This window comes from Micropterus dolomieu, linkage group LG10 (assembly GCF_021292245.1).
Source record: "Micropterus dolomieu isolate WLL.071019.BEF.003 ecotype Adirondacks linkage group LG10, ASM2129224v1, whole genome shotgun sequence".
Taxonomy (NCBI): Eukaryota; Metazoa; Chordata; class Actinopteri; order Centrarchiformes; family Centrarchidae; genus Micropterus; species Micropterus dolomieu.
Window position 1 is genome coordinate 27693019 of NC_060159.1, and position 18277 is coordinate 27711295.

The following is an 18277-nucleotide window of genomic DNA, read 5'->3' on the forward strand; positions in this document are numbered from 1 at the left end:
AGGTGTAGAGTTACAGTATAACACTTCTGCTCATGCTGTGGTTGTAAAGTGTAAAGAGGCAGAGAGTTGTTCTAACGCCTGTGAGGTGCCGGCCACATGCCAAAACTTATTAACAAAGGAAAAGATGGGTCACACACTCTTCAGGGCAACACACACCAGCCGTGTCGGATTATGTCATTTGAAGTAGTCATGGTACAGAAACCAGGATGCGCTCACCTGGGCTGAACATGTGATAATGTTTAGCTTTCCTGGAGCGTTGATTGTTGTGATTATTGGATGAAGACCCATGTCAGGACTAAGAGTTTGCCTCACACGCTCTCCTTTGTCACACAGTACAGTTGTCAGTCAGAAGATTTCTTCAGGATGCCAATGCAAAGCACCACTTTGGTTTGGAGTATCAACTATATATTCATGGTTTCTACAGGCCGAATCCTAAGAGCTTCCCGTCTAGCACCAGCTGGTCAAATATTTAGCATAGAATACCTCACCAAGACTGTCCAAGAGTGTACAGCCAGGTATTTGGTAGTGAACCAAAGTGCTGGACACATGTTGATCAGAGGATCACCAAAATGATTACAGTTCATCCTGAGGGGGAACATGAAAGTGTGTTTCTCACTTCACAACCTCGTGTTGCGATTGTTTTAATAATCGAGCATTCTACAGATGATTTCATAGATTCATCGAGTGATTAGATGAGAAACACTTTTGCTTGGCGGCTCCAGTACCTGGATCAGCTGTGTAACTCAAATCCCTGTAATGTTACGACCCAAACTCACGGACTAACCAGTCAGAGAACAATAACAACAAACGCACATTTATACATTTACAACTAACCATTTTGCAGTCCTCGCCATCAGATCAGGTTGTCTTCACTTGTCCCTGTCGTTGTGCGACAGTAAAAATCATCTGTGCGAAACAGTTTGCTTCATATAGTGCTAAATACTGCTTAAACAAAGCAACAGTGCAAACAATTTGCACCAATGCTTTTTTTCAGTAATCTAGTTCATTAAGTTTCTCGATGAATCGTCTCAGCACTAGTTGGCACTGTAGGAATTGTCAAGGGGATCACCTCATTAGAATTCATCGTCAGGGAACTATGAATGTATGTACAAATATACTTTTGCCATTCCATCAAATAAATACTATGACATTTCAGTGTGGAACAAAGAGGAGACATTGCCATCCAAAGATTACAGATGTAGGTGCTGGAAATACCGAGAAGGTCCACACAAAAGCTGACTGTAAGCAATAACTTTACTCCCTGGACTTTAGAGGAGGGCCCTCTCATGCACTTCCTAAATAGCCTGACTGCGGTGTGAAGAGCAACAGAAAACTGAATATTTTTTTTAAAGGAAATCTGGCTAAGAGAACAGTTTTGGTGCCTACAAAATATTGGTACGTAACCACATAAAGTGAAAACTAAATGTAAGAATTTTACACCTAATTATCTGGTTCTTAATAGGAACATTACAAGCAGGAACTTTTCTAAACATGAATTTAAAAAAGAAATAGACTCTCATTATGACAGAATACATATAGCCATTACATACTAAAATAATAAAGATAAGTTTCTAACCACCTCCACTTGTGTTTTCCAGCCTCTTCCTTCTCTGTTACGAGCCCCACAGCGGAGGAGGGCCCCGTGGAGCAGCTCCCCCACACGGCCCACCGGCGAGAGAAGCGCTGTTCCTGCGAGAACCAGAAAGACAAGGAGTGTATTTTCTTCTGCCACATTGGCATCGTCTGGGTCAACACCCCGAGGTGAGTTCACCGTCAGCAAGAAAAGAAAGAGTTTGTTTTCACAGTAATGGAACACTGTGATAAATTTTTACGGTGTTAAAATGTGATAATAAAACCAAAACCAAAGATAAGAAGCAATCAATAATCTGTCCGAAACCCTCAGAGGGCTGTACAAGGTTTTCCCTGTAGCAGTAGCTGGGTGGTTTGTGAGGGAGGATGGGAGGCGTTCACTCACAGCAGAGTCCAAAACTAAGATAAACTTTCACTGCTTTGCCAAGTCAGTGATTTTAAGTGTTGAAAATAACAGGTTACAGAATTGCAAGCACAATCTGCATCTAAAAACACAATTCATAGTATCCACATTACAGATATGTTCAAATACACGATTGGAAGGTTTCACTTACAGATTATATTCAAAATGTAAACCCTCTTGTAAACAACTTTGGTTTTTAGTTGTGTTATTTTGTTGGTCTGTATTTTAAAAAGCCAAAAGCTCAATTAATTTCAAACTGTTTCCATGCTGGTGTTTACATTGCAGTCTTCTTGTGGTGAACATGTTTTTTTTTTAAGTATGAAATATGACAATTCTCATAGAAATGTTCCAGCAGTGTTTCTTATTAAACCTGCTCAGTTTTCCTGTTAGTGCCAGTACATTCATTCAGTAGATTGTTTATATTCTCTTTTTCACTCCATTACGTTCACACTGAAAGAGTCTATATACGTTTCTTTGTTTTTAAAGAAAATGTAATAAACTTGCTTCTGAGTTGCGAGTTTACCACTTCATGGAAGATAAAAAGACAAATAAAAAGGCTGACACACAGTCTTTGGTTTCTTTATATTTTGTCTTTGAGAAAACAATTGAAAACAGATGAAAAGACATAGTTGGCCTCCCTGTAGGCATGTCTCCTCTAAATTCTCCTCTAAACATCATGTTGTGGACACCCAGGGCAGCATGTCAAAACACCTTAAATTACACACTTCTCAACTTCAGCTGTGCTTTATATGTCAAATAGGAGGCCTCAAAACAAAAGGCTGTGAAACAAGATGTTAGAACCACTGGACACCACAATGGCTCTTACCAGGCTTGAAGACTTGGTCACTGCTTCGTTTAAACACTAACCAAAAAAACTGTTGTACACAAAGGTTGTAACCCACTTCATCGGTGAAGATTAACTCAAACCTTCACTTCCATCCATCTGTTTATTTTAGTTGCGTTTTGTAACATAAAACTCATCATGTCTGGACCTTTCGGATGTTTCCCCGGATGATACAGAAAATAATTACATTCAATATGTCAGCTGCCTCGTCCTGCAACATGTCAAGCAATAACATCAGCCAAACATTTCTGGTATTTGCAGATCAGACCTGAATAATGGTCAGGAGGAAGCTTGAAACCAAGCTGTTGAGGTTAAATTGGCGGAGAGATGGCCTTACATTCTACTGCTAAATTTCTTGATAAAATTTGGAATTCATTTTTGTGTCAGTATTAGCAACTCTTCATGGCGCTGAGGCAGCGAAGGAGCCCCAAACCATGATTCCCCCTCCACCATACCTCACAGTCGTGGATGAGGTTTTGATGATGGTGTGCTGTGCCTTTTTTCCTCCACGCGTAGGGTTGCATGTTCCTTCCAAACAACTCAACTTTGGTTTCATCTGTCCACAAAATATTTTGCAAGTGGAAAATCCAGGTGCTGTTTTGAAACTTTTTTTGGACAGTAGTGGCTTCCTCCCTGGTGGTTTAGAGATACTTCTGTAACCCTTTACAGCTTCATGCAAGTCGACAATTCTTCTTCGGACAGCTTTTTTCTTCAAGGCACAGTTCATATCAAGCAAAATTAAAATTGATGTGTGTTTTTACAGGGCAGGGCAGCTCTAACCAACACCTCCAATCTCGTCTCATTGATTGGACTCCAGGTTGTCTGACTCCTGACTCACATACTTTTTACACCCTGCACTAAAAACATAAAAACAAATAAATGTTTGTGTGGTATTAGTTTAAGCAGACTGTGTTTGTCTATTTTTGTGACTTAGATGAAGATCAGATCACACTTCATGACCAATTTATGCAGAAATCCAGGTAATTCCAAAGGGTACACATACTTTTCCTGCGACTTTACTAACTGTATAATATTGTGTATATATACAGTTTATATTCAATACTGCTGTCTGAACACTTTCAGTACTGACTCCAAACGGCTCACTACAAATAGACTTAAAGAAACTTGCTAGCGAGGCAACTTTAAGGCTGCAAACAACCCATGAGGCAACACTCTCTGTTGGAGCTGGAGTGGTCACCATTAAAAAATAATATACGATGACTTTATATACTGGCTAAAGGTGACATCGCTGCTTTGTTACAGCAATCACAGAAGTCACATTGTTGTTCGCTGTTGGTTTTTCACATTCATCTCAGGATTATTTTGTCAGCACCAAAACCTTTTTTTTGGCCTGAAATAGGACCCAGATGCACAGCTGCCTTCACAATTGGTAGCAATTAACTTCACTGTAGTTCAGTATGCACAAGCAATGAGTAAGCAGTTAGATGTGGTGAAGCTAATAAGAAAGAGCACCTTTCCTAAGGAAGGTTCATTTCTGCCATGTTTCCTCTTGCTGTTTCTAAATAAGCCTGTTTAACCCTTTTAACACAAACCCACCAGAGGGACCACAAAAAGTCTGAAATCATCGTGGTCGGACCTTAAATTGCCCACAACCAGTTCTGCACAGTCTGAGTCTTCATAAGCCCAGTTCACATGAAACAATTAAAACGAGAAGGATTTGTGATCATTTCTGTTCAGATCTAAGGATTTTAAGGTAAATATTAGGTGGTACATACTATTGTTGCCATGTTGTTAAAATTGACTTTATTTCAGTTGTAAATTGGATTTTGTGGTTTATTTTTGCCGCTCCTTTCTTTAATCTCATCAGCGACTTTTACACATTTAACCAACCTGTGTGATTGTGTTTCACAAAACATGCTGTATTGCTTGCCAACATACTATACTGTTGTTTTTCATGTCATGCCAATAAGTCACATTCGAAATAAATGACTAATTAAAGAGTTGTGTCACTGAAATAGCTTCCAGAGATGAGCCAAAAACAGCTTGTGCAGCGGTGGAACCCTCTCACTAAGTCTCAGATTGTTAGTTTAGTCTAAACATAGCAGTGTGGTAAAATGCAATCTTCCTGCCTTCATCATAAAGACGTTTTTAAACAGCACTGGCAATTCCCACCATCACTAACTATACCACTAAACCCTGTGGGCGACAGGGAGCTCCTGAGTGCTGTTTACGCCTGCAGCACTTCCTGTAGAAACTCCATTTTGTTTTAAATATGTAAACTAGGTAGCATGTGCTTGATGAGAAGCCTGGAGATTTTCTTGCTTCCTGTGAGCCAACAGCGAATGGATCTACTAACACCTGATATATCTTTTTCCGCGGAGCCATAGAGCCCAATTGTTGTGTAGACACTACTAAAACACATCAGTGAGCCTCACTGCAGCATTGGGTGACATGTTCCTTTCATCAGCATGAACACACACACACACTGTAGTTTATTCTGACTCAGTAAGTACAGTAACACTAAATACCTTTTAAGGGAGGTCCTGTGTACCAGAAAAACTCCAAAAGTACTTTCAGATTAAATATTTTTATAATCTGATTTTCACACAGATATTTAGCTCTCCGTCCTCACGAGTGAAAAACTAAACACTGAAATCAATCGGGATTCTCCAACCAGGGGTCTTTGATGCAGACACCTTGATGGTCAGGGTGGTTGGGAGTCTGACTTCAAGGACATAGACCTAACATAAGCATACATTTTCTGGCACATATACATTGGTATTGAATATTAGAATACTTTGTCATGCATATAGTTCAGAGTTTTCCAGAATCGTCCAAAATCAACGTTCCTGTCTAGCGACAGGAATGCATATAACTCTTTAAATAGAGACAAGAACCAAAGAGTCCAAGGGATCCCGGTGCAGTGGAGCCATAATTCATCGAGCTACAGTTCAGCAGTTCAGCATCCCTGTACTGAAACACAGTGACTAAATGGGGGAGTGAGGGGCTCACTATGTGTCAAAGGGTCAAACAAATACAAGTGGAAGTGAAGCCAACACAGTGAAATAAAAGTTAACAAAGTATAGAAAATAAAATAAATGATATTGCAGAGAGGAGCTGGGAGAGCGCTGATGGAGGATGGTGGAGGGATGAGGAAGGCTGGCAGATGAAAGGGTCATACTTTATCACCGGCCACAAAGTGGAAATGGGATCCAGATGTGTGACCGTTTGATTAAAAATAAGACACAAAGCCTTTCAACAATGTGATATCTGTGAAATGATTTATCAAACCTGGACTCGCATCTAAATTCAGTCCAACTGCTGCTCCAAGAAACCTGCCTTCAAAAATGTGACAAGCATTTTAGAAACAATAAAGATGAAACCGTAGTTTTATTTTAAGCTATATCCTTGTTTTGACATAAATGTAGCACTGTTAAACCACTGGCATCTGCTGGCAGTTCTCCTTGCGGTCTAGTTCAGCCCACCACTAATCCAGCGATGGATCCCCCTCCAACCTGCAGCCGGCTGCGAACCGTCGCAGCGGTCACACTGGCACCAGATGGATGTGCAGCCGGATGATTCACACAGCAGTAAAACAAAACTGAGTCTAACGATATATTTCCCAAAATGTCAAACTATTCCTTCAACGAACGTCGACTCAAGCACCAAGTGAGGCAGCGCACATGCCAGAGCCACGGTGCTTTTAAAGGGTGGCAGCAGAAACCACGTTTGGTCCCTCAGACTCCTTGTAGATCTACCATTTTGCAAAACGAGTCTATAGAGTAAGATTCATTGAAGAGGCAAACATATGCATATCTGCACCTTCAAAGACCAGAAAAGCTGTTTTTATTATTATGAATTACAGCAAATTCAAGGAACTTCACGTTTGTGGACAGAGTTGCTGTTTCCGTCGCCTCCTGTGTGAAGATCTTGATCTGGCTAAGCCATGCATTTGTTTTGAAGAAAGACAACTTGTTTATAATACTATTTTTTTAAACAGCTGTTTGCAGAATGCATAGGGATCAGGTAATGCATCTATTTCAGTCCCTCCAGGATTTCGCAGGCTTTTTTAGTGATCGTTGCAGTCTAAAATTTAGTGTGTGTGTCACACACTTATCAGGGCACATTCAAGCTTTCAAATACTATACCCAAGGGTACAAGAAGACACGCAGTAATTCTTTAGTCATTTTACCCAAGATTGTCATGAACACACTGACCAGAAAGGACACCTCACTCACAGGACAACGTGTCAGCTACCACGATGTCGACCCCCTTCTTGTATCGAATCCCCACATGGTATCCCGAGAAAACAGTGGAGTTCATGACTGGTTGTTGGGACTGCGTAGGCTGAAATGGCAGAAACTTTGGCATCAACAGGACCAACCTGGCCGTGGCCGACCTGTTGTCCTAAGTACGAGACGGTGATCTTCCTGAAATCGCACTTAGCCAGGTTGAATGTTAATGGCATCAACCTCTTCTTGGACTGAACACCTTTCCTAGAATGATAGCGCTTAAGCATAGTAACATTACACAGGCGCTTCTTCCTGCAATCAGGCGTGTGAACAAGGTGGTCCACATCGTGACCCTGTTTCTGAACCTGTGACCTCGTCAAAACACCGACAGGATCAACCTCGGGGTGCCTCTGAGCCAGTTCAGGCTCAACTTCTAGGGTCAGACTACCCACCACTTCTGGGTCAGGATAAACCTTTATCGTTCCCCACAATGAAATCCACGCTACTTACAGGAAAATGTGAACGAACAGCTACAGAGAAGAAACCAGTTGCAAGGTGGGATTTCACATCAATGAAACTGATATCTCTTGATTCTGAAATGCAGGTCCAACATATTAAGCATTTAAATAAACTCAAAATAGACCCAAACATGTAACCAAAATTTCAAACCATCAAAATTGGTCCACCAGGAGTTGAAATATGGCCATTTCAGTTTAAATGGCCTTTTTGTGTTTTTTCAATAATGGATTCACCATCCTCAGTAACCCCCAAAACCACTCCCAAGATTGTCCAAATTGGCCAAGCACATTCTGAAATAGTGTCCATACATGTGATTATGCTACTTTCTGCTAATTATGCTAATTGCTAGCATGTGCAAGTTAGCATCCGGCAGTTTCACAATGCTGGGGATCCATACTTAACATATCTAGCTTAAAACTTTGAGGCACTCAACATTTCCGGATGGCAAGTAGACTGACTCTTTATACTACATCACCTGATTTCTTATGCCAGTAGAGGACGCGGCCTGACAAAAATGTAAATATGAGTCATAGGCGAGAACGAGCTGCGTATGCTTCGTATAGAGGCAGCAGTGTTAAAATGTTTCAAGACCAGTTAAAATCTCCTTGAAGCAGACGCAGAAGTGTTGAGGGGAAATGACTTCACCTTGAACATCACAGACCGAGATCCACGAGGTCAGTGAGGTCAGTGTGGTCAGTGTGGTCAATGATGTGTGAGTATTCAAGAGTGACTCTTTTGTTTTCTGTTTTTCAGCCATGTGGTTCCTTATGGATTTGGTCCGGTCCGCCTCAGAAGGGAACTCGGCCGCTGCTTCTGCACAGACGCACAGGACGCCGAGTGTTTGAGCTTCTGCTCCGTCCCGACGCCGGCAGAGTGAGGACCAGCGCACACCAACATGCCTTAGGAGGAGCACAAACTAATAACGTACACTCACACTGTTTCTCATCCCATTTCTTTTCCTCAGAGGGGAAAACGCTGCAGCGAAGAGGACGACTGAGACACGGCTGAAGAGATACAGAGCTGCATTCTGGGAAAAAAGGAGCCGACACGCACTCAAACACCAGACCTGAGAGAGAGGAGGCACGATGGAGGTCCTTCACGCATCAGAAATAACCAAATGGACCCTTTAGTTTGTCTTTCTACCTGATGCCGGTTTGGACGTGTACAGTGTGGGTGTGTTATGTAAAGTTAACGATGGGGAAGTATTAGGATAGGCGTGCTGACCACTGACAAGCTCATCTTTATAACATTCGGCTGATGACACACAGTCGAACCTGTGAACTTTCTGTTACCGATGATCTCAGCTGATTTGTAGCACTGAGGGACGGAAAACATTTCAGCTGCGACCAGAAGTTACACAGCCAGAAAGGTTTTGGTGTTATATATTATAAATTCTTCCTGTAAAGTGTCGGCGCAGTCGAACACAGCTCTGTTGTTTTGGGCCAAAAACCTCACAGCTCCACAGTGATGACTCTTTTTCCAGGTTGTAACAGCCTCGAGTTAGTTTAAATGTTTTTATGTGGACTGGTGAACTATGGATCATATGGAGTGTTTGCATGGACACTTTCAAATCTCTGCGTTCACATACAGTCGTCTCAGAAAGGGCTGTCAAAAGACCACAACTGAGTATTAGAGCCACAAAAAAAGACTGAGATATCATAAATAAATTGATTTTGAGTCGTAATTTTCCAGAAAAAGCCATAATCTGATATTATGAGAATAAAGTCAAGAGAAAACATTGATATATTCCGAGAGCAGGGACGCATGTAATGGTTAGGGTAGACTGGATAACGTGCATTTCCTAAACTAACTAACTTCTTTATAAAGTTATGACTTTATCTTGAACAGTGTACTCCAAAATTACTTATTACTGGCTGATAAAAGTAACCGGTTACTTTACTGTAGTTTCACAGAATGACAGCGTAACTGTGGCGCGGGCGGGGGGGCTATGCACATGCTAACCTCGACAACCAACTATATTCTTACTTTGGACCGGTTTGTGCATATATGAGGGGTACAATATGAGTACAATATGAGTACAATATGAGTACAATATGTGGCGGTTCTCGTTGATAATTATCCCATACACTGATTTATTTGTAGGCCGCCACAAATAAATCAACCCCTTCACCCCCAAACAAAGCAGTCTCTCACCACAGCAGCAAGAAGGGTTTCTTTACGCCAACAGTTGAAATAAAATAAAATAATAATATAACATTACGTTAACGCCACTCTCTCCTGACGAGTCCAAGCATCTCTGGCAGGAATTTCTTTCTGTACGTTTCACGCCGCTGTGCTTCTTCAGCAGATGCTAACGAGGTAACGCAGTGTTACTTAGATTAGTAAGTGTAAAACCGTAATATAACTGTTTTAGAGTAATTAGTTACACTACTAGTTATTGGGAAAAGTAATATTGCAGTACTGAGTAACACATTACTGCCTATTAATAATATTACAAATTTAGTCAAAATATTATTTTGTAAAATTACAGCTTCATCTTAAAATTACAATTTGTCTTGTAAAATTGTGACTTTATAAGTATAGTGTCAATCAACTTTATTCCTGAGATATTACAACTTATTTTCAAATAATTGCAACTTTATCTTGTAATAGTATGATTTTTTAAAAAACAGAAACATTTGTTCTTTATTTTTAAAGTATTTTTGTCTGCAGTGGCCTGTTTATTCTGCGTCGTCTTCTAGATTTGAACTTTTACGCTGTTGTGACAGGTGTAATGTAATCTGAGAGGTTTCAGTCACTGAAAGGTTCAACTCTGAAATCAGCTCCCGTTTGCAGCGGTGCAAAGACAAGCTAAATGTTCACTGTAAGCTAAAACAAGTCAAACCAACTTTACTATGGTGATTAGGATTTCTTAAATATTACGTCACATTTCAACCGGAGTTGGGAGGTTTTCACAAAACAAGAGTGCCTGTCGGTCAGTCGTCCTGTTCTCGCAGCTTTAGAAATCTTTGTCTGAATGTGATTAATAATGTACCCTGGCTCAGTTTAACAGTTTGTTTAAGCAACACATGGAGAATCTTTTTATTTTCACATGAAAGCCTGTGTGACTGAATTATCATGGTCAGTCTACAGCAGAGATGTTCTTTTATATTGGCCTTATTGGTAACTTTACTTATTCCTCCAACATGTCCAAGTATCCCTGAAAATGACCAAAGAGATGTCAGACTGTAAAACAAATATTTATTTACTACACTGAAGTATACTCACAATGTGTAATCCTCCTCTGAGCATAAGGAATATATCCAAAATAATGTTTAAATACATCGTAAAGTACTGCATGAAGTACACAGCAGTTTAACTCGGTGTGTCATTAGAGCGGGAGTGCTGGGAAGTGCTGATCACCTGAGGAGCTGTGAGCTCCGTTACACCCGTCATAAAACTACAACACACTCGTCTCCCTCGCACTTTTCTGCAGTACACATCTGTAGTCCTCCAGGGACTGATGATGAACTGAGGTTTCTGTACTTCACAGTAAACATTTGATAAAAAAAGGATTCAGTTGTTCATGTTAAAGAGTTACAACTCCTACAAAGCTTAGCCACAGAAGTGGGTGTGGGATGGGAGTCGTAGTTGTTGCTGGGAGATTCATGTGTTATGCATCACTAAAGACGCATCTTCACTTGTGCAAATTCACCTACGAGTCATGGACTCTAATTGAGGGAATAGTGCCCCTTGTGTCTAAAACTATGTGCATATGGTACAAAATATATTGATTTGGAACAGATTGCTAAACTGTGCACATGTTTTTTTAGGCGGCCTTTTGAATTGCATTTGGCCTTCAAAATAAAAGTGCGAAATAATAATGAAACCGTTACAATGGACCATTTAACTGTCACACCAGCTAAGTGAGTAACAGACTCATAACTGGAGTAAAAAAATATATCTAACAGCACGTTAGCCATTGTACAATTCTTTTCTAAACCCATCTCCTGGCCTGAATTTTATAAAAACTATTAAGCGTGTCCCGATCAAGGTATTTGGTATCTGCCGGTAATGACCAGGCCGAGCCAAACAGTTCTCACAAAACACTGACCTGAACATACAACAAGATTAACTCTGAGATCACAAGTAAACTTGTTTTTTAGCGTCAGTTACTAACTGGATAGGAATAAAGTTAAAGTGGGAGAATGTGACTCCTGAAACTGACGCGACCCAACACGTTGTCACTCCCAAGCCGTTGCATATGGACGCATGGTCAAGAGCCTCTGGCGTCAGTTTGAGACGCACTTGGAAGCCTTTCAGCATAATTTTTGAACGCTAAAAGTATTAGTAAATAAATCAAAGTAAGGAGGTGGACTGGTGGGCCATAAACTGGACTTTCACCCAGGAGATCAGTGTTTGTAACCTGTGTGAAACAAAAAGCCTATCTTTGGTGCCTAAACTTAACCAAATTGCGACATTTCAAAACATTAACCACTAGTTTTATTTTGAAAGTCTAAGAGGATGTTGCCTTTTTGTTATTGCTGACTTGACCATGGTGCCCTACACGTGCAAAAGGGTGTTAAAAAGTTTGACCAAGAGTCCATATGCGACGAGTTGGGAGTGAGAATGTGTTGCACGATCAGCTGACGGTTTACTTGAGTCTTGACTGAACATTCCCCAAATATTTTCTTAACTCTGACAGTTTAACAATCTGTTTGCAGATTTCCACATCAGTAAGATCCCTGACGGCTCCATAGAGACATACAGATGTTAAATTTATTAATGCCTCTCAGCTCATGTGTACCTGTCAGCTGCAGTTTCTAGCCCCAAAGGCAGGTCAGAAGTTTAGGTATTCAGGCCTTTCCTCCTCTTAAAGGTGCACCTAAATGCCACCTGGACCAAACAGAAATTTGATTAAAGTATAGAATATAAATCCAGAGGGAGAAATATAAACCTACAATAGATTCTCTTCTTCTCCCAGGATAAAGTGAAATGAATTAATGAGTCTCTTCAGTAAGTGTCCTCAGTGCTTCATCATTATGGATCTCTTTACAGAAACATGGTGCTTCCTCGATCACCATCATAACAACACAGGTCTTCTGTTTATGTACATGTTTTTATTTCACACTTGCTTTGGCAATGTAAGCGTCTGTTCCCGCCAATAAAACCCCACTGATTAAATTTGAATTGAGGTCAAAGGTCAGATTCTGTATCACCTCAGCAGGATAAAGACGGGGATGTCACCTGAAGGCTTTGAACCGCGATTCATCCGACTGGGTTATTTTAAAGTCCTGAGCTCGGACATGTTTCCTTCACGCTCTTTTGTGTTACACTGCACAACTTACGGAAAATGACGAACTTTAACAAAGGCTGTTCTCCAAACCTTCTCAAGCTGAATCAGATAAATGAAGGAGTTTTGTTGTTGTTTGTTGAAAGCAACGCCCGAGATCACATAATTAAAAAACACATCACAGTGTTTTTTGTCCTGCCAAAGAGCAGCAGGTAAGTCTCAATCTTGACTGACATGAAAAAACAACATTTAAGATATATTGTTATTTCATCATATTATTAATATATATGTGTGAAATCCTGTTGTTCATTGCAAGTTGTGGAACAGAACTCTGCCTGATTTTGTTCACATCTTCGTCCGCATGGTCCATCTGTAAGAAAAGCTTTTGTAGGATGTTCTGAACGCAACCCCTTTTTAACATCATATATGTGTTGATTTTATTGCATGATATTTATTTTGTTATGGATTTTATTACTTAAACACATTAAAAACAACCCTTGAATTCTGTCTAACTGTGGTGCTTTTCAAACTTATATACAGTAATCTGACTTCATGTGTGTCTCTTCATGACGCATTGTTGTCCCTTTCCTTAGCGATTGAACAAACACCTGCAGGCGATGGTTGTTCGGTGTTGTTGCAGTAATCGTCACGTTACCTCTGCAGGGAGGTCTGAGTTCAGGGGGCAACAAATGGATGATCAAATTTTATTAGCCCTTTTTTTTGTCTGACTTCACTCTTTAAATATTTACCTGGAGACATAACTGCTTTTCCTAAACAACAACAAGCAAACAATACCCAAGTGAGCCAAACTCAATGTTTGTTGTCCACATGTTGCAAAGCTGAGCGTTCAAGAGTATCCCGATGTCATAAAACACCAGAGAAAAAACATCTGTTTGTGTTGAAATTTGAAATGCAAACTTCAAATGTAACCACATATTGTTCTGCCAGCTCTAAATATCCTCCAGGTTCATAAAATGGGACGAATTAGTCATCACACAAGAAGCTGTCTGGATTTGGTTCAAGAAGAAAGCAGCGCCTCCTACATCATGAAGCCACCTGTTTGAAGAAGTGATAATCAAACGAGTTTCGTTAAGTCAGATCTTTAATCAATAAGTCAGTGTTAATAGATGCACTTGACATTTCCTGACTCACATGCAGCCTCAGCGGGCCTCCTTTCTCTTTTCATACATTAGTGGTTACGCCTACAATTATAACTACATTTCATAATAAAAGAAACTTAATTGGAAGCATGTTTAGTTTGCAGAATTAAGGTGAATTAGTTTCCAACAAGTCGCCGGAGAGAAAAGAACAGAGAAAAGTCAAACTTAAAGGTACAATTCATTTATAAATACACAAAGGCAGTATCAAGCTTCCACCACTCAAACTTATTATTTAATGAAACGAGAAAATTCCCCGTTTACAGCAACAATATTCAGGTGCTGGTAGATTGCAGGATATGAAAAATCAAAAACAAGTTACAGTAGCTTGTTTTGGATTTATTATTTAATGACTGTTAGTTTCCACTTCACGAGCTCCGCTTCATTTATCTGTTAGCTAGATGGCGACATTACATATAGCATTGCTAATTCATTCTGAAACAGTGGTAGGTCTCTCTTGGTGGCCTGATTTTACTTTTTGTTTTAATGACCAGCGTCAGAGCAGGTACAGTGTTCACCACATGCACCTTTAAACTAACATCACATTTCAAAACTGAACCTTTATTTAAACAGGACAGGATCTCTTCTTTCAAGGGAGACCTGGCAGCAGGACAGAATTGAAGGTTACAAAGACAAGTGTGACAATATAAAACATTAAATATACTTATAGACAAATAACTTGATTGCCTTGTAGATAAAAACACTCAAATGGAACTGTCTGCATGTGGCTAGTGAAGTTGCACGATTCACATAACCTACAATGATGTGGACGATCTTGCGTTCAAGATAATGTGCAACGCTGCAGAATCTAGTTTACTTAGCAGAGATGCTGCTGCATGCATGTACATCAGATCCACACAGTCAATCACAGATAAAAACGTGGCTCAAACAAGTTTCTTCCTCGCCTCAAAGGGAATCTGTTACTAAAATAAAAACCTAGTTTCAGCTCAAAACCGCAGATAAAAGCCAGCTTTTGATTTGAGGCTTCTTGTTTGGGTCTTCTCATGTTTGTTCCCACATTATTAAATTGCTACTTGTTGCACTGGTATCTAATCTAACATTAATATTTTTGTAATAATTCAGTAACATTATCTCTTTAACAAATATTATTAAAGCGCTCTTAAGCAACACTGACTGAGGATTTCCCCGCACATCTGGAGACATCCATCATTCCTTTAATGGGAGCATGTGCTTCACATTGAATAAGCAAGACGAATGATCATAATCGAGTTTTAGTATTATGATTTATGAAAATAAAGTGCATGTTTGGCTCGAGTCTGAGCGGCTCACCAGACTGTTTAATGACTTAGTGAGTTTGCTCTGAGGGAAAATGAATAAAGATGATTTCCAAGCACAAGCTTCAGAGGTCAGTGAATCCTTAAATGTACACCATTTAATGAAGCCAGGATAACTGTAATTGATTGTGGAGGTATGCAGCTTTCTGCTGGTTTTCAGACTGATCTAATCTCTTCACCTGGTGGAAACCTGTGTCACAACTCACAGCTGCTACAAGAAGAGTTGGAAACCTTTTTTGTTTTCGCAGGAAGTACACTGACAGCTCTATTTATTTAGTATAAGTATTTCATCGTACAGCTGTGTTTTTCTTTACTCTGAGGAGTAAAAAGGTAATTATGTCTTATCTCGCATTCCCATTTAATCATAAGGCTGGTCATCATAATATCTGGAGCACTTTAAAAATTTATTTTGAATATTAAATGTATACAGATAAAAAGTCATGTTATTATTTAATTTTCTTTTTTTAAATTCACCAGCTCCGTCTCTCTGTTATCTGTGAAGGTCACCAACCTTTTCTCATTTCCAAATCTAAGCTCTTCACTTTCAGCAGTTTGATCAGTGCAGCCAAGCTTTGCCACATTTTCTTGGCCCTTCCTGTCTTTCCCCATTTCTCCACAAGATGTCCTCACATAGCTTCCTGCCTCAGTCACCTGTGCTCCTCTGCACACCTGTCACCCCGTTAGCCCCACAGTGTGCCTGCCCAGTTACACTCCTGCCTCCCTGACTGACCACTCGGCCGTCCTCTGCCCAGCCCTGTTGGAATAGTTCACCTGTTTTGGACTGACTTGAAGCCGATACCCAAATGTCTGCCTTAAGCTGATTGCGCCGTCTGCTGGATTCAGTTTCCTCAGGGAGACCAGACCAGTGTGATGCAACATGTAGCACTTCTCTTCCATCTTCTGTGCTGAACTGAGATTCAGCTCACTAGAGGGTTAATCAGCACCATCTAGTGGAGAGAAAGTAGAACTTCACCATGTGATGTGGGATTTTTCAGACACTACCTCCCACCTCACACAGATTCACTCTCAGCAGGTAAAGGTGCTTTATTTGTCACATACACATACATGTAGCGAGATTCATCCTCTGCATTTAACCCATATCCTTGAAGGGAGCAGTGGCCACTGTACACTCCAGATAGACATGCAGTGTCTGGTCAAACGGCACTGACTGGAGAACCTACCTAACATGTTTTTGATGGTGGGGGAAACCGGAGGAAACCCATGCAGACACGGGGAGAACATGCAGCGTCCACACAAAGGCCGGGACGACCGGGGGTCGAACCCAGAGCCACAGTGCTATCCACTAGGCCACCGTGCTGCCCAGCAGCTGAGAATCCTACAGTTTGATGATCAAGATCACTTTGATCACGTTGACTGTAATGCAGAAATGTTACTTGATGGTGATTGGCAGATATGTTAAAGGCTCTGTTAGGCCCTCACATGAAATGAATTCTTAATATTCTTCAACAGGCCAGCATCAGAGCCTTGGGCGCCTCCCTGTGGACAAATAAAATAGTTTGTTTTCAGTGAGCTAATTTCTGCATCACCCTGTGGTTTTCAGTACCACTGCTGTAGGTCTGTTTAGTTATTTCCTGCCTGTGGTTGCTCTGTGTACAATCCTCATATTTATACTGCAGTAACTTCGCTTTCATAATTGTTTTAGATATTACAATAGCTACGTTATTATGATTAATATTTTCTGTGTAGTGTAGTAAAGTAGCTTCATGTAGCTGGAATAGTGGTAAATAACATAACTTGGTAGAATAGTGAATGCTTGCTATTCCTGCGTTTATGTTGCAGAGACCACGCCTCAGTCCACACATAGTGATCTGAACAAAGTCTACTATAGAATAGCTGTAGACTTCTTCTTCTTACCAGACAATGTGTGGTGATTGCAAATTCTTTCAAACAACTACATTTTTTAATGAAAGGAGTTCTTGAGCTTGGGCTCACGCAGCAAAACCTTCTCCGTTGAAAAGACTTAATTAAATTAAAGGACTAATTATTTAAGAATACACGTATTACTGCTGGTTTCCAGGTAGTATAACAGTAAGTATTCTGAGATCACGTGATTAGTGAGAAACATACTGTACATGGAGAAGTACTGTTTGCTGTCAGGGTGGGTCAACTTGGCTGAGGTGTGTTATTTACTATTAGATTTTATACTACTATTATTTCTAGAAGTAATAGTAGTATAAAATCAAAGTACTTGTATTCAGGCCATACATTCAATTATAATTTTGTCTCATGCGTTTGTCTCTAAAAGCAGTGGTTCTCAAACTTTTGTCACATCAAACCCTAAACTGACACAGATTAAACCACAGACCTCCTTTTGATAAGAATTTGTTCCAGGGTCCCCCATCACTTTGCTTTAGATGTTTTAACACAGAAAGTGAATGAAATCCATGACCCAAGTAGTCATACATTCTGTCATAGTGTTAGATGGAATTATAACTAAACTAAATGATTCCTCTTTTTCTCTCAAGGACCCCTAAGGGTCCCAGAAACCCCACCTTGAAACCACCGTCATAAAGAAATGACATCGTTTGGCACCTCTCAGCTCCCTAAAGGTACTTTTCAGATCAGATTTATTTCATTTTAGTTCAAAATCATGCACATGTCCAGCCTCCTCACCTGCTGTATGTGACTGTATGACTCGAAAACATTGGCCACCTAAAGTAGAACTCATCAGACGCTAAATTAAATCCTCAGTTCGTGACAAATGGAAAAATAAATCATTCAGCAACTAATAATTAAATAAAATGCTCTTGATTCATTCCAGGTATACAGTCACTGCCCGATTCAAATCCCTGCAGCTTTCTCACCCAGAGAACACGAGTCGACACAAGTACCTTCTGTGAGAAACCTCTTTGATTTTAATAGTTTTAGTCTCATATGTGAGCAATAATAGCTTTTACAGTGGGCGTTATCAGTCACGTGGTTTTCCGCACTCGACACAAGCTCTGACATGATGTAACAGCGACTAGAAGTTAAGCCAGTTAAGCCAGAAGTGAAACCAGCTGTGGAGCTGATCCCACCCATC

General features: G+C 40.3%; 1 protein-coding gene and 1 long non-coding RNA gene across 2 annotated transcripts in view; one reads left to right on the forward strand and one right to left on the reverse strand.

Moving 5' to 3' along the window:
• The window catches only part of LOC123977890, a 5511-nt gene extending 3656 nt beyond the window's left edge, over window positions 1-1855 (reverse strand). The window contains exon 1 of the long non-coding RNA XR_006826784.1: window positions 1580-1855. This is a non-coding gene — a long non-coding RNA (uncharacterized LOC123977890). The remainder of the gene's footprint in view (window positions 1-1579) is intronic.
• Window positions 1-8963, forward strand: part of si:ch211-202p1.5 (uncharacterized protein LOC103909337 homolog) — a 24596-nt gene extending 15633 nt beyond the window's left edge. Inside the window, exons 2-4 of the mRNA XM_046060934.1 lie at window positions 1599-1761; window positions 8303-8422; window positions 8514-8963. Coding sequence (XP_045916890.1) covers window positions 1599-1761; window positions 8303-8422; window positions 8514-8619 — 389 coding nt within the window. The 3' untranslated portion in view covers window positions 8620-8963. The remainder of the gene's footprint in view (window positions 1-1598; window positions 1762-8302; window positions 8423-8513) is intronic.
• Window positions 8964-18277: the final 9314 nt, after the last annotated feature.